Source organism: Heteronotia binoei, chromosome 3 (genome assembly GCF_032191835.1).
Source record: "Heteronotia binoei isolate CCM8104 ecotype False Entrance Well chromosome 3, APGP_CSIRO_Hbin_v1, whole genome shotgun sequence".
NCBI lineage: Eukaryota > Metazoa > Chordata > Lepidosauria > Squamata > Gekkonidae > Heteronotia > Heteronotia binoei.
The window spans coordinates 165,184,405-165,198,767 of NC_083225.1; the positions used below are offsets into that span (position 1 = coordinate 165,184,405).

The 14,363-nt window shown below is 48.4% G+C and overlaps 1 protein-coding gene across 4 annotated transcripts in view; it reads left to right on the forward strand.

Annotated features, from left to right (window-relative positions):
* The window catches only part of PSPC1 (paraspeckle component 1), an 81,639-nt gene that overhangs the window by 8,213 nt on the left and 59,063 nt on the right, over positions 1-14,363 (forward strand). For all 4 annotated transcript variants that reach the window (XR_009555210.1, XR_009555209.1, XM_060234825.1 and 1 more), the window contains exon 2: positions 184-485. Coding sequence is in view for 2 of the 4 variants with exons in the window: in XM_060234825.1 (XP_060090808.1) it covers positions 184-485 (302 nt within the window). In the remaining 2 variants the exon portion in view is untranslated. The remainder of the gene's footprint in view (positions 1-183; positions 486-14,363) is intronic.

A 14,363-nucleotide genomic window follows, 5' to 3' on the forward strand; every position in this document is an offset into this window, starting at 1 on the left:
CCACTGGGAGTCGCCCTCAAGCCAGTTCATTTCCTGCCTCAGTAGGGAGTACATCATCAACAGGCACTCATTAATTCATTAATGTTAAGTGAATCAAATAAAAGCGGTCTCATATATTTGGAACTTTAAGCAAATTGTTGACATAGTTACATATAATACAAATTATGTATTTTTTCTGCGAAGGAGTCACGGACTCTGGCTGAAATTGCAAAGGCGGAGCTTGATGGAACTATTCTGAAGAGTAGACCACTGCGAATTCGATTTGCTACTCATGGGGCTGCTTTAACAGTGAAGAATCTTTCACCTGTTGTTTCCAATGAGCTTCTGGAACAAGCTTTCTCTCAGTTTGGCCCCGTGGAAAGAGCTGTTGCTGTTGTGGATGATCGTGGCAGGGCAACTGGAAAAGGCTTTGTAGAATTTGCTGCAAAACCTCCTGCTCGGAAAGCACTAGAAAGGTGCAGTGATGGAGCATTCCTACTGACAACGTAAGTGTACTTTGTTGATTTTAAGTGTTGGTTTATATAAATAGAAAACAGCTTACAAGTTAAAGCCACGTTCTGTTGTACAACAGTGGTGAGCTAAAAATGTTACTGAAAAGTACTACCCTATCTTGTAGAAATACCATCTTTGATAGAACTACTTCACTGCACAAAAGTTTTACTTGGAAATCTGAATAGATATCTGTACTTGGTATTGAGGGTAGTATTAGGTAGAGGACTATGACTTGCCCAGCATTATATAGTTGACCTGATAGTGGTCTAAAGTCTTAATGCTTCATCCACTATTCCAATGAATTCTTTCTAATTAAAAGGGAATTTTTAGGCTCCTATTCAGCAAAACTCCTGAGGAATTTGGAATGAAGTTTAAAATACATTAATGAGATTAGGAAATTCCACAGTCCAGCTTGTATAAGTTATGGTTGCAGAGTCTTTGTCCTGTACACCAGTGGCTCCCAGCTTTTTTGGCACCAGAAGCCGGTTTAGTGGAAGACAACTTTTCCATGGACCGGTGTGTGGGGTGGTGGTGCTGGGGTTTTTGCTCCCCCCCCCCCCGATAGGGGTCTTTAAATGAGGGGCAGGCAAAGGTCACTGCCACGCTGCCCCTTCTGTCCAGATGAAAGAAGTGGTGCTTTGGAGCAAGGCTGCACTGCCTCTTTTGTCCGCTGGGACCTGCATGGATGGAAGGGGCAGTGGGGCTGTTCTGTCTTGCTCTGAGACTGCCTCCCCTGCAAGTGGAGCCTTGGAGTGAGACCACACTGTCTCTTTCATCTGCCCAGGTCCCAGGTGGGCTGTGCCTCTGCCTCGCTCCATGGCCCAGTTGTTAACAGGCCACAGACCAGTACTGGTCTGCGGCCTGGGGGTTGGCGACCCCTCCTGTACACAATCAATCAAACCAGTTTGGTGTAAAATACAAAATATACCTGGTTACTGACAGAAGAATGCTGATGCATATCTGAACATAGATGCCCCAAAATTGTGTCTGTGCTTGGTAACCAACTTGTATTTGTATTAGCTGGCTGGAAGTCAAATACCACTGCAGTACTACCTGAAATAGTTCTTAGACTAATCTGACTTTTTATTTGTATTAGCTGTCTGGAAGTCAAATACTACTGCAGTACTGCCTGAAATAGTTCTTAGACTAATCTGACTTTTTATTACCTGTGTAAGGAAGCAATTCTGAATTCTAAGAGGGAAGCAGTTTTAAGATTAATGCTGCTATCTATCTTCAGTGCTTGTTACCTTCAGTCTTACTCAAATTAATGAAGGCTTTTTGTTACTTTTCAGTTGTGATTAATTTTGAAACTTGAATGGATTTGCCATTTTGAATCCTTAATATGTTTTTGTCAGCAAATACAGCTGCCTTTTTCGTTTTCATTTTGTCTCATCCAATTCCTTTCCATGCTGCAGTAAAAAACCCTTCTCTATTCATTTCCACTACTGTTGTGATTGTTTTTGAGCAGTAGGTTATCACTGTTTCTGTTGGTACTGTGCTGATACAATAGGCCCTGAAATTGTATGTGCTGAAAGCATCATTTCTTAAACAATAAATAAAACACACTTGGAATATAGATAAGCATTGAAATTTTAGCAGCTTGCATGCAGCTAAATAGTTGAAATTCGTAAGTATGTATGCAAGAATTGTCACCAAAGCTATTGATTCAGGTTATGTTCCATCTAAAATATACGTTTCTACTTTATGGTAAGTACTAAATTTTCATGGTGTGGTATGCAGTGTTGTGAAATGGATTCAGATTTTTACATGTGCTGTCTGCATTCATTTAGGAGAGAGGCCATGCATCTGCTTGGTATGCAGAACATCCCATGTTCAATCCCCAGCAACTTTGTTTTGGGTGATGATGATGGAAGGATCAGGTAGTAGGAGAAATGTGAGACCTCTAGCTGAGGCCCTGGAAAGCTGCTGCAAGTCTGAATACACAGTATTGATCTTGATGGACCAAGTAGAAGACTACTTCATAGGTTCTCACTTTATCTGTTGAAGGATTTTATCATCCTGCTTTTCCCCTGCAAAGCAGAACTCAAAGTATATCTAAAGCCATATTAAAACAATAAGATATAAAGAGCTCGTCTACTACCACATCATACCTTCCTGCTAGATATTTCAAATAAGGAAAATTCTGCTACTGTCAGAGGACTTCTATATAGTTTGGCTATACACAACTCTTATCTCTGCAAGATAGACTTGGGGAAAGGCATACAGCAGGTGTCCCCAACCTTTCTGAGCCTGTGGTCATGTTTGGAATTCTGACACAGAATGGTGGGCACAACCACAAGATATCTGCCACAGGAGGCAAGACCGCACACACAAGAGGAAGTCCAGCTGTAGGAGAGACGAGAAGCTGTGGTGCTATGGGGTGAGAGGAGAAGGCTCTGAGGCAACTGCATTCTGGACTGAAGAATATCCAAACTACTTTACTCTGGCCTCTCCTATAGATTCTTCACCCAATGTCAACTAAAAGGGATCACAAGCTTTAATGATTGGTATTGTGTAATAAAGAGTGGTATTCCTAAAGATCTGTTAATTGAGGGAACACTGGCCAGGACTGGCTGCACTTATGTGTGAGGTAAATAGAGACCACTGCTTCTTAGATTTTTTGACTTGACAGTACTTGGATGGAGATGAACAAGGTTTATCAAAAAATAAAATATTTAATAAAATATATTTGATGTGTGGATAACTTAGATATATAAAGTAAAGTTGATTCAAATAACTCCTGAGAGGAGATTTGATTCCTCTTTCTCTGGACAAGGTACCTCAGCAGTTTCAAGACCACTCTTTTCTCTCACAGAGCACTTTACCACAGAACTTATACATACAGTTAGGAATGATGGACCCATAACAGGATGCTTATTTATCTCAGAAAAGTAAGCTTTTTTCGCTCAGCCAACCCCCAGACTTTTAACTAAAAAGCCAAATAAAAGCCTGACTGACCTGTTGTTAAAAATATTTCTTCACTCTTCTTAAGTTGAGGCTGGCTGACAGCCCCCCCACCCAATCCATTGGAGTTTGATGGGCTTTAACTGGCTGACAGTTACTTGAATTTGCATGAGATCTAAATCACAAAGATTAGTTCAGAGCTATGGAGGAGAGTTGGGACTTTTAAGGATGATTGCCACAGAAGCCCTACTGGCAAGAGCCCCACCTGGCCCCATTTCAGAAAAGAGTTGGTGAGTACTAGAAAGGTTTTGGCAGGCACCACATTGGGGAACCAGTCCTAGAGAATCAGGAAGCAGCTCCTTCTCCCTCTGAGTCGGAGGACATATTGGGTGTTTCCCACCACTGTGTCAGGGAGGCAGGAAATAGAATTTTTTCTTCTTTTCCCGTGACCTGGAAAACCTTCAGTTTCTTTCCTGCCTCAAGAGGGAGAGCAATTACTTGAGCATAAGTCTATAGCTTTATTCCTATTTGTTTAATATTACCTCTATTTTCCTTCGTCTTCCACCTTACTCCACCTTACTCGAATACCTTACATCTGTCTTTACTCTTTCCTACTTTTAATCTGAGCTTACCTGCTACAAATCTCTGTATTGATCGCAAACAGTATTGCTGCAGCTACTTCAAAGCAGCTGCTTTGCCGCGTAGCGAGAGAGATGCGAATGGATCACTTCAGAGATGACTTCCTGGAAGATGCACCTGATTGCGAGCCTCAGATGGAGGCTGTGGGGGAAGAAACTGGCACCAACATGCCTGCTCGGCTTGTATTGGTTCCCGGCAATATGTCCCACTCAAGTGACTCAGGTCACCGTGGGCAGAAGCGTGCAGCCCCTTTGCTGGCTGCGACAGAGCCTCCTCTACAGCGGGTTGCTAGAGACGGCGGCCATTTTAGGAGCGATCTTTTAGCGTGAAATTCTGCCAATGGGCGCCATGATTCCCAAGCCATGGCTGCAGCTTCATTTCCAACCTTCAATCGGGAGGTGCGACAGGAGAGCAACCCCTGGCCGGACAAGCCTCCACAAGTGACACAGCACAGGTCCCATGGTCTGGTAACATACCAAACTTTCGAGGGCCTTTTCCTAGGGAGTTTATTCACATGCTACAGCAGTGCATTAGAGCAGAAATTTTTAATGTCTGCCGTAATGAGACCTTGAGTGCAGAATCACTGGGATCCAGATCACCATCCCCTCCTCCTCCTTTCCCCCCCACGGTGCGCTTTGCTGCAGTCTTCAAACGAGGGTATCTTGCCAAATAAGGCAGGCAGAAAGCAGGTCCCAAGGTACAGGCCCACAGGGGAGGAATCAGAGGATGCTGCTTCTGATTGAGTCTCAGGCCAAAGATCAAGGCGATTTTATATCTGATGAGGAGGTGGAAGATGTCAGTGTTTCGGAGCAGTCCGTTCTATTTTTTAAAATCTGAGGACCACCACTATACTAACTAGGGTCATGGCAGCTTTAGCACTTCAAGACTCCTCTGAGGAGGAGGATGCTGCCATTTCAGGGACTCACCCTAGAAATAAGACTACCGGGGATAGAGAATTCTTCCCTGGTTCATCTACCTCAATGAAGGTGTTCCCTTTTCCCCAGTTCTTTGAGAGGCAACTTAAGGCTGAATGGGGGGAACCTAATTCTAACCGGCAGTTCCTGGGGTTTGTTAAGAAGTTATATGATTGACCGGGTTTGCAAATGTTGCAGGTACCGGTGGTGGACACTCCAGTGACGGCCCTCCAGACAATAGGGTTAGTGTCTGAACTTGGTCATGGTTCCCTCAACGATAATTGGGATAGAAAAATTGATTCAGCATGATCACATGAGGCAGTGGCCATGGCAGTAAAAGCCTGTGCAGCATTTTCCATTGTATCCAGGGCAGCGAATGTTTGGGCCAGGAGGCTTACACAGTTGTTACTGGAAAATAATAAACTCCTGGATGGGACCACTAGATTACTTAAGGCAGCAGAATTTTTTGCTGATTCCTCCCTAGACGCACTCACTTTCTGTTCCAGGGGTCTGGCCTCTGGGGCTGTAGCGAGAAGAGGGGTGTGGCTTAGAGCATGGCCTGGTGACAACCATTCAAAACATATAGTGATTTCTTATCCTTTTCAAGGGGAAAATTTATTTGGCAGCTCCTTAGATTTTATTTTTTATTTATTTATTTAGAATTTATATCCCGCCCTTCCCACGAATGGCTCAGGGCGGCTTCCAATAATGAATCCAACATAAAAATTAAACAATATTTAGGCATGTAGAGGGTTAAACATTTAAAACAGATAAAACAGATAAAACCTTAAAATTAATAAATAATCCATGTGTATATAAAAGAGATCTGGCAAGTACGTTAAGTTCTCAAGCTAGGTATAGGCTAGTCAGAAGAGGGTCGTCTTACAGGCCCTGTGGAACTGGACAAGGTCCCGCAGGGCCCTCATCTCTTCCGGCAGCTGATTCCACCATGTAGGGGCCATAACAGAGAAAGCCCTTTCTCTGGTGGATTTCAAGCGGGCTTCTTTCGGCCCAGGGACAGTAAGGAGATTTTGTGTTCCCGACCTCAGTACTCTCTGGGGAACAAGCGGGGAAAGACGGTTCTTCAGGTAGACAGGTCCCAAGCCATATAGGGCTTTAAAGGTGATAACCAGCACCTTGTACCGGACTCGGTACATCACTGGAAGCCAGTGCAGGGTCCGAAGGCCCGGCTGAATGTGTCCCCACTTTGGGAGACCCAGTAACAGCCGGGCTGCGGCGTTCTGCACCAGCTGTAATTTCCGAGTTCGGGACAGGGGCAGCCCCATGTAGAGGGCATTACAGTAGTCCAACCTCGAGGTGACCGTAGCATGGATCACTGTTGCTAGGTCGTCGCGCTCCAGGAAGGGGGCCAACTGCCTTGCCCGCCTAAGGTGAAAAAACGCGGACTTGGCAGCGGCTGCTATCTGAGCCTCCATCGTTAGGGAAGGCTCCAATAGCACTCCCAAGCTCCTGACCCTGTCTGCCGCTATCAGCGGCGCATCGTCAAAGGCTGGTAGGGGGATTCCCCTTCCCGGGCCGCGGCGACCCAGGCAAAGGACCTCTGTCTTCGCAGGGTTAAGCTTCAGCCCGCTCAGTCTGAGCCACTCAGCCACGGCACGTAATGCCCGATCTAGGTTTTCCGGGGCGCAGGTCGGCTGGCCGTCCATCAGTAGATAGAGCTGGGTGTCATCAGTGTACTGGTGACACCCTAGCCCGTTCCTTCGGGCAATCTGGGCAAGAGGCCGCACATAGATGTTAAATAACATCGGGGAGAGAACCGCCCCTTGGGGCACACCACAATCGAGTGTGCACCTCCGGGATAGCTCCCCCCCAACTGCGACCCTTTGTCCCCGACCTTCCAGGAAAGAGGAAAGCCACTGTAAGGCCAACCCCTGAATCCCCGCGTCGGCGAGGCGGCCCTTCAGTAGCTGATAGTCGACCGTGTCGAACGCAGCCGACAGGTCTAACAGCATCAGCACCGCCGAGCCGCCCCGATCCAGGGCGACCAGCACCGTCTCCGTCCCATGTCCCGGGCGAAAGCCGGACTGAAATGGGTCAAGGACGGAAGCATCCTCCAGGAAAGTCTGTAGCTGCATCGCCACTGCCCTCTCAATAAGTTTGCCCCAAAAGGGCAAATTTGAGACCGGCCAATAGTGTGCCAATTGGGCCGGATCTAAAGATGGTTTCTTTAAGAGGGGACGAACCACAGCCTCTTTGAGTGGCGTTGGAAAGTGCCCTTCCATCAGGGATCTATTTATGATATCCCGTATAGGATATCTAAGATCACCATGGCAAGATTTAATAAGCCAGGAAGGGCATGGGTCCAATTTACAAGTTGTTGGGCGAGCAGATAAGAGGATCCTGTCAACTTCCTCCAGGCTGAGGGGGCCGAAGCCATCCAGCGTATAATCCGAAGACAGGCTCGGGGCCTCGATTTCGCTAACTGTCTCAAAATTGGCAGGGGGGTCGGGGCGGAGTGACGCGATTTTATCCACAAAAAAATTCGCAAAAGCCTCGCAGCCTATTTCCAATTCAATAGAATTTAGTCTGCCTTGCGGCAGCATTGTAAGTCCTCTAATTATGTCAAACAATTGTGCCGGGCGCGAAGTTGCGGACGCAATCTTAGCCGCAAAGAACGCTTTCTTTGCGGCTTTGATTGCCATCTCATAGGCCTTCAAACTCTCTCTATAAGATGTTCGGGTCACTTCGTCTCGAGTACGCCGCCATTGCCTCTCCAGTCGTCTGAGTCCCCGCTTTTGTTGCTGCAGCTCCTGGTTAAACCAGGGCGATGGCTTCGAGCGGGGACGCAGAGGGCGCTTGGGTGCGACCTCCTCGATGGCCCTGGAGAGCCCATCATTCCAGGACTCTACCAGATCATCCAGGGAATCGCCAGTGGGCCAGGTGTCCCGAAGAGCCATTAGGAACCGTTCCGGGTCCATCAGGCTCCGTGGGTGAGCTAAAATACGCTCTCCACCTAAACAGGTTTTGGGTGACACCCCCATACGAGCCTTAAGGGCAAAGTGATCTGACCATGGCACTGCTTCCATTGCAATATCAGTCACTGATATTCCGGCCGCAAAGACCAGGTCCAACATGTGTCCCGCCTGATGCGTGGGCGTTGTAATAACCTGGGAGAGTCCTAGTGTCGCCATGGATGACACCAGGTCCGTCGTCTGGCTGGAGGCCGCGTCGTCAGCATGGACATTGAAGTCACCCAAGACCAAAAGCCTTGGGTGCTCCAACGCCCAGCCCGCCGCGGCCTCCACCAGGGACGGTAAGGCGCCGGCCGGTGCGTTAGGCGGTCGGTACACCAGCCAGATCGCCAATCCCTCCCCAACATCCCACATCAGGCCAACACATTCTATGCCTTGAATCTCTGGAGCTGGAAGAGCCCTAAAGGAGTAAGCCTCTCGTATGAGGAGTGCCACCCCTCCCCTCTATTAGATAAAATACTAATAGAGACAAAACATAAGAAAAAAGCTATGCCAAAAAACCTCCAACGGTCAGATAGGAGAGGTTTTTCTTCGCAGTTCTTTCATTCTTCCCACACCTTGGCCAGACCAAGACAAGAAAGTCATCCTGGAACCAGCCTAGACAGCCCTTTCAGAAAAGGATTCGCCAGTTCCAGGTTCTCCAGACAAAACACCGACTGTTCAGACAAACAGGACAGGGAGTCCAAGTCCAAAAAGGCGTGACTACCTTTTGAGTCCGGTGGGGGAACATCTGCAGCATTTCCAAAGAGCATGGGTGGAATCCAAGGCATACTGCTGGACATTAGAAATAGTCTCACAAGGTTACGCTATAGAATTCAAAAGAACACCGGAACGTTTTTCAAGGTCCCTCCTCCATCACAATGCTACAAAAAGGGCGATTATGGACAAAGTGGTACAACACCTACTCAAAATACTGGCCATAGAACCTGTTCCAGTGGACCAGAAGGATCAAGGAGAGTACTCCATTTTCTTCACCGTGCCCGAGAAGAACAGGGACTGGAGAACAATTCTCGACCTCAAGTTCCTAAGCAGGTTCATAAAACTTTGGCATTTTTGTATGGAGACTCTCAAGACAATTACAGAAGCACTACAGCCGGGGGAATTCCTCACTCCCTTGGATTTAACAGAAGCATACCTACAAGTGCCAGTCCTTCCATCTCATCGTCGGTTCCTCCGCTTCTGTGTAGGAAGTTTCCATTTCCAGTTCAGAGCACTTCCATTTGGGTTGGCCACAGCCCCTAGAGTCTTCACGAAGGTGATGGTGAATGTGGTGGCTTATCTCAGACAACATGGAGTCCATGTACATCCGTATCTAGACAACCTACTGATTCGGTCACTTTCGAAACAGAGATCTTACTCAGACATCCAGACAACTATTTGGTGTCTTCAGAAACATGGATTTCTCATCAATCTCCCCAAGAGCTTACTAGAACCAGCGCAACGATTGGAACATCTCAGGATGATTATAGACACCAGAAGGAACTCTTTATTCCTCACCCCCAAGAATGTGCAGAAAACCAAGCAATTAGCGAGGTCAGTCATTCAAAAACAGCGCACCCCTCTACTGATGTTGGCCAAATTGATGGGACTACTGATCTCAAATATCAATGTGGTGCAGTGGGGCAGACTACACTCCAGGCCGCTGCAGCTTCTACTTAGACCTTATCAAATTCACATTATACAGAAACAAAATCTGCAGATCAGAGTTCCCCTAGCAGCCAAAAACTCCTTGAAGTGGTGGACAAAAGAAACCAACCTTCTTCAAGGGAAGATCTGTCATGAGCCCTGACGAGGTGGAGCTGGAAGGGTTAACAGACCTGGAAGAGTTGCCAACCAGCTCCACAACTGAACAAACAGCAGCTGGCCCATCAATCACTCTCCAGGAACCAGTGTCAGCTGTTGATGATCAATCTCCTCCAGGTTTTCCTCCTCCCATCTCAAGAGTTCGAAGCAGGCTCCAGAAAGAACTTTCAGAGCGAAGACGTGAGGCATGCCGAGGCTTCAGATCTCTCAGCCCTGTGTTCTAGCAGAGTCACTGCCACCCAGGGAGCAGGCTGATTGAGACTCCCATATAGCTCCCACCCAGGACCTGGTAACCTTGTGGAGGCAACGTCTATTCTCTGGCTTGCATCCATGCTCCTTCCTGATTCCTGGTTCTGACCTGCTTGATTTCTTTGGCACCCTGACCATTTGGCTTTTGGATATTGACTTCTGATTCCGGTTTGTGATTCTGCATTGGTGACTTGGCTCCTGCTTGAGTTCCTGGACTTTGATCTTGGACTGGCTTTGGACTCCTGCCTGCCTGCACCCTGAGAACGTGACAGATTGCTTCCACCACACACTCACTCCACAAGATGGATAAGGAGGCAAGCGGAGGCTCTGGGCAGTTAGCAGCCTTGCTCACTCAGGTACAACACCTCACTCAAATGGTGGCTCACCTGCAACAGCAGTCAAATTCCTTGGCCACATCGTTTCACCTCATGGGACTCGGATGGACCCGAACAAAATCAAGGCGGTCCTGACCTGGTAGATGCTGCGGAACCGCAAGGACGCACAGCGGTTCCTTGGCTTTTCCAGTTATTACCGCCAGTTCATCCCTGGCTATGCCGACATAACCTCACCTCACCTCTGACCCAGCTCCTCCGGCCCAAAGAGCCATTTCACTGGACTCCAGAGTCAGACCATGCCTTCACCACTGAGCTGCTCCTGTGTTACCCAGACCCACAGCTGCCGTTCACAGTAAAGACTGACGCCCCAGCGTGGCCCTCTGTGCAGTGCTATCCCAGCAGGATGACCCCTCTCAGCCGCTACAACCCTGTGCGTACTACTAGCAGCAGCTGACACCCACAGAGCGCAACTATACCATCTGGGAGCGGGAACTCCTGGCCATCAAGACCGCCTTCGAGGTTTGGAGGCATCACTTTGAAGCAGCCCGCCATCCCGTCCAGGTCCTGACTGACCACCGAAACCTTGGAGCATCTACAGACTGCTCGATGCCTCACCCAGCGTCAGATCTGGTGGTCCCTCTTCTTTTCCCGGTTTGACTTCCGGATGACCTACATCCCGCAGAACCAGAACTGGAAAGTGGATGCCCTCTCCCGAAAACTGGGCTCATCATTGCACCCTCGGTCTTCGCTGCCATTACGACACGCCTGACCTTGGCTGCAGACATCCAGGCCAGCCAGGCCCAAGACCCCTGGGCTCAGCAACGCTTCCTTGAAGTGCAAGAGGGCCCGGTCGGGGACCTCTCTACCTGCCAAGGTCTCCTCCTGTACCGTGGGTGCCTATATGTGCCTCCAGGATCCCTCCGGGCCGACATGCTCTGCCTGACCCACGTCTCCCCTCCTGTAGGGCACTTCGGCCAACACAAGACCCTGCACCTGTGAGGTCTGCCGGCAGGCCAAGACAGCCACCGACATAAAGCTACAGGTGGAGCCCCCACTGAAGCCCGGGGACCACGTCTGGCTCTCCACCCATTACCTGTGTCGGCCTGGCCAGTCTCGCAAGCTGGACTCTGGCTTTGTGGGGCCATACCTGATCATGGGCCAAATCAACCCTGTTGCTTTCCAGTTACAACTGCCAGCCACCCTCCGCATCCACCTGGTCTTCCACTGGTCCCTCCTTGTTCCTGCTACACCACCGGATCCCATCCGACCGCCACCTCCTCCTGTCCTGGTTGATGGCGAGGAGGAATACGAGGTCCACCAGCTCCTGGACTCCCAAATCCACCGCAGAGACCTCCAGTACCTCGTGAACTGGGAAGGCTATGGTCCCGAGAACCGTTCATGGGAACCCGTAGCCAACCTACATGCTCCTGACCTTGTGCAGCAGTTCCACACAGCCTACCCTGACCAGCCTGGCCTGTCTGTTGGGGGGGGGGGTTCCTGCGGGGGGGGGATAGTGTCATGAGCCCTGACGAGGAGGAGCTGGAAGGGTTAACAGACCTGGAAGAGTTGCCAGCCAGTTCCCCAAATGAACAAACAGCAGCTAACCCATCAATCACTCTCCAGGCACCAGTGTTACCTATTGACGATCATTCTCTTCCAGGCTCTCCTCCTCCCATCTCAAGAGATCGAAGCAGGCTCCAGAAAGAACTTTCAGAGTGAAGACGTGAGGCACGCTGAGGCTTCAGATCTCTCAGCCCTGTGTTCTAGCAGAGTCACTGCCACCCAGGGAGCAGGCTGATTGAGACTCCCATATGGCTCCCACCCAGGACCTGGTAACCTTGTGGAAGCAACAAGTCTGTTCTCTGGCTTGCATCCACGCTCCTTCCTGATCCTTACCTGCTTGATTTCCTTGGCACCCTGACCTTTTGACTTTTGGACATTGACTTCTGATTCCGGTTTGTGATTCTGCATTGGTGACTTGGCTCCTGCTTGACTTCCTGGACTTTGACCTTGGACTGGCTTTGGACTCCTGCCTGCCTGCACCCTGAGAACGTGACAAGATCTACTATCCAGAGAGGTTCAGATATTTACAGATGCCAGCCTGTCGGGCTGGGGGGCCAGTCTAGACAACATTCCAACATAGGGTCGCTGGTCTCAATCAAAATCACATCTCCTGATCAACATACTGGAGTTGAGAGCCATACATCTAACCTTGCTGTTTTTCTCCAGCCAGGTGAGGAGACAGCATATTCTGATTCGAACAGACAATGTCGCTGCCAAAACTTACCTGAATCACCAAGGGGGATCAAAATCGTCAGCGCTAGCCAAAGAAGCAAAGATCCTGTTTGGCTGGGGGGAACATCACATACTATCCATCAGGGCAGAACATATCAAGGGCGCTACCAATGTTCAAGCGGACTGGCTCAGCAGAATGGTTATTCAACCAGGAGAATGGAAGCTGAAGACATCGCTATTCCAATGAATAGTCAACGAGTTCGGACAACCAGTTATGAACTTGTTCGCATCACACATCAATCATCAACTCCCCAAGTTCTACACCAGGTTCTTCCATCCAGAAGCATCAGTGGTAGATGCCCAGTCAGTGCAGTGGCCTCAGGGTCTACAGTATGCGTTTGCGCCAATTCCAGTATTAGCAAGATGCCTATATCAGGTGCAACATCAGGGAGCACAGATTCTACTAGTAGCATCTTGGTGGCCGTGTCGTCCATGGTTTTCTACCATTCAGAGACTGGCAGTATCTCTGCCACTCCAACTGGAAATATCCCCAGACATGCTGTCACAGGGTCCCACAGGCATCCTCATCCAGAATGGCTTCAAGTGACCGTGTGGAAATTGAACGGACTACTTTCCTGAGGTTGGGTTATTCTCTTGAGATTACAAACACTATTGACTTATAGAAAGGCGTCTACGACCAGGATATATAACACCACATAGAAGGCTTTTCACAGGTGGTGTTGCAGAAAATCCAAAGATCCACTGGTTCCATCGATCAAATCCATTCTGGAATTTCTACAGGACGGTCTACTCTCTGGCTTGAAGCCCGCAACACTTCACAGGCAGGTTGCGGCTTTATCCTCGGTGTTTGGGTTGGTACAAGACGTGGACATTTCCAAGTATGCTCACATACAGAGCTTCCTGAGGGGAGCGTCTCATAAATGTCCATCACAGGTGCACAGATTTCCAACATGGCGTCTACACACAGTTCTATCGGCTCTTACCAAACCACCATTTGAACCCATTCAGGAGATTTCGCTGAAGCAGTTGCGTTTAAAAACTGTATTTCTAGTAGCTATAACTTCAGCCAGAAGAGTTTTGGAGATTAATGCATTCTCTGTAAAGAAAGAACTTTGAATCTTTCACAAAGATAAAGTCGTACTTCGCATGGATCCTACCTTTCAACCCAAGATAAGTATTGAGGTTTCATAGGTCCCAAGATATCCAATTACCTTCATTTTGTCGGAATCCAAAACATCCCAGAGAAAGGGTGTGGCACACTTTGGATGTCCGGCATTGCCTCAAAGCTTACCTGATTAGGACTCAGCCAATTAGAAAGACAGACTCCGTGTTTATCAATAGTACTCAAATGTCAACCTCTACTATTAGTTGGATTACAAATGTCAACCTCTACTATTAGTTATGCTATTCGACAATGCATTTCCAAAGGCAATGAAAATGGAGGTGCCTAAGATGATTGATGAACATTCAGTTAGAAGCACAGCAACCAACGCAACGTTCATCAGTCATGCCTCAATAGACGAAGTGTGCAAAGCTGCAACTTAGTCCTCTATCTCAACATTTGTATGACACTACAAACTTAACGCCTACAGTTTAGCAGAAGCAGCTTTTGACAGAGAAGTCTTACAGCACATGTTTTCAGAAGAGAGCGAGTTCCCTCCCAATGGTTAGACTATTGCTATAGGAAAACCCAATATGTCCTCCAACTCAGAGGGAGAATGACCAGTGGTACTTACCTGAGAAGTCATTCTCCTCTGAGTACAGGAGGACATATTGCC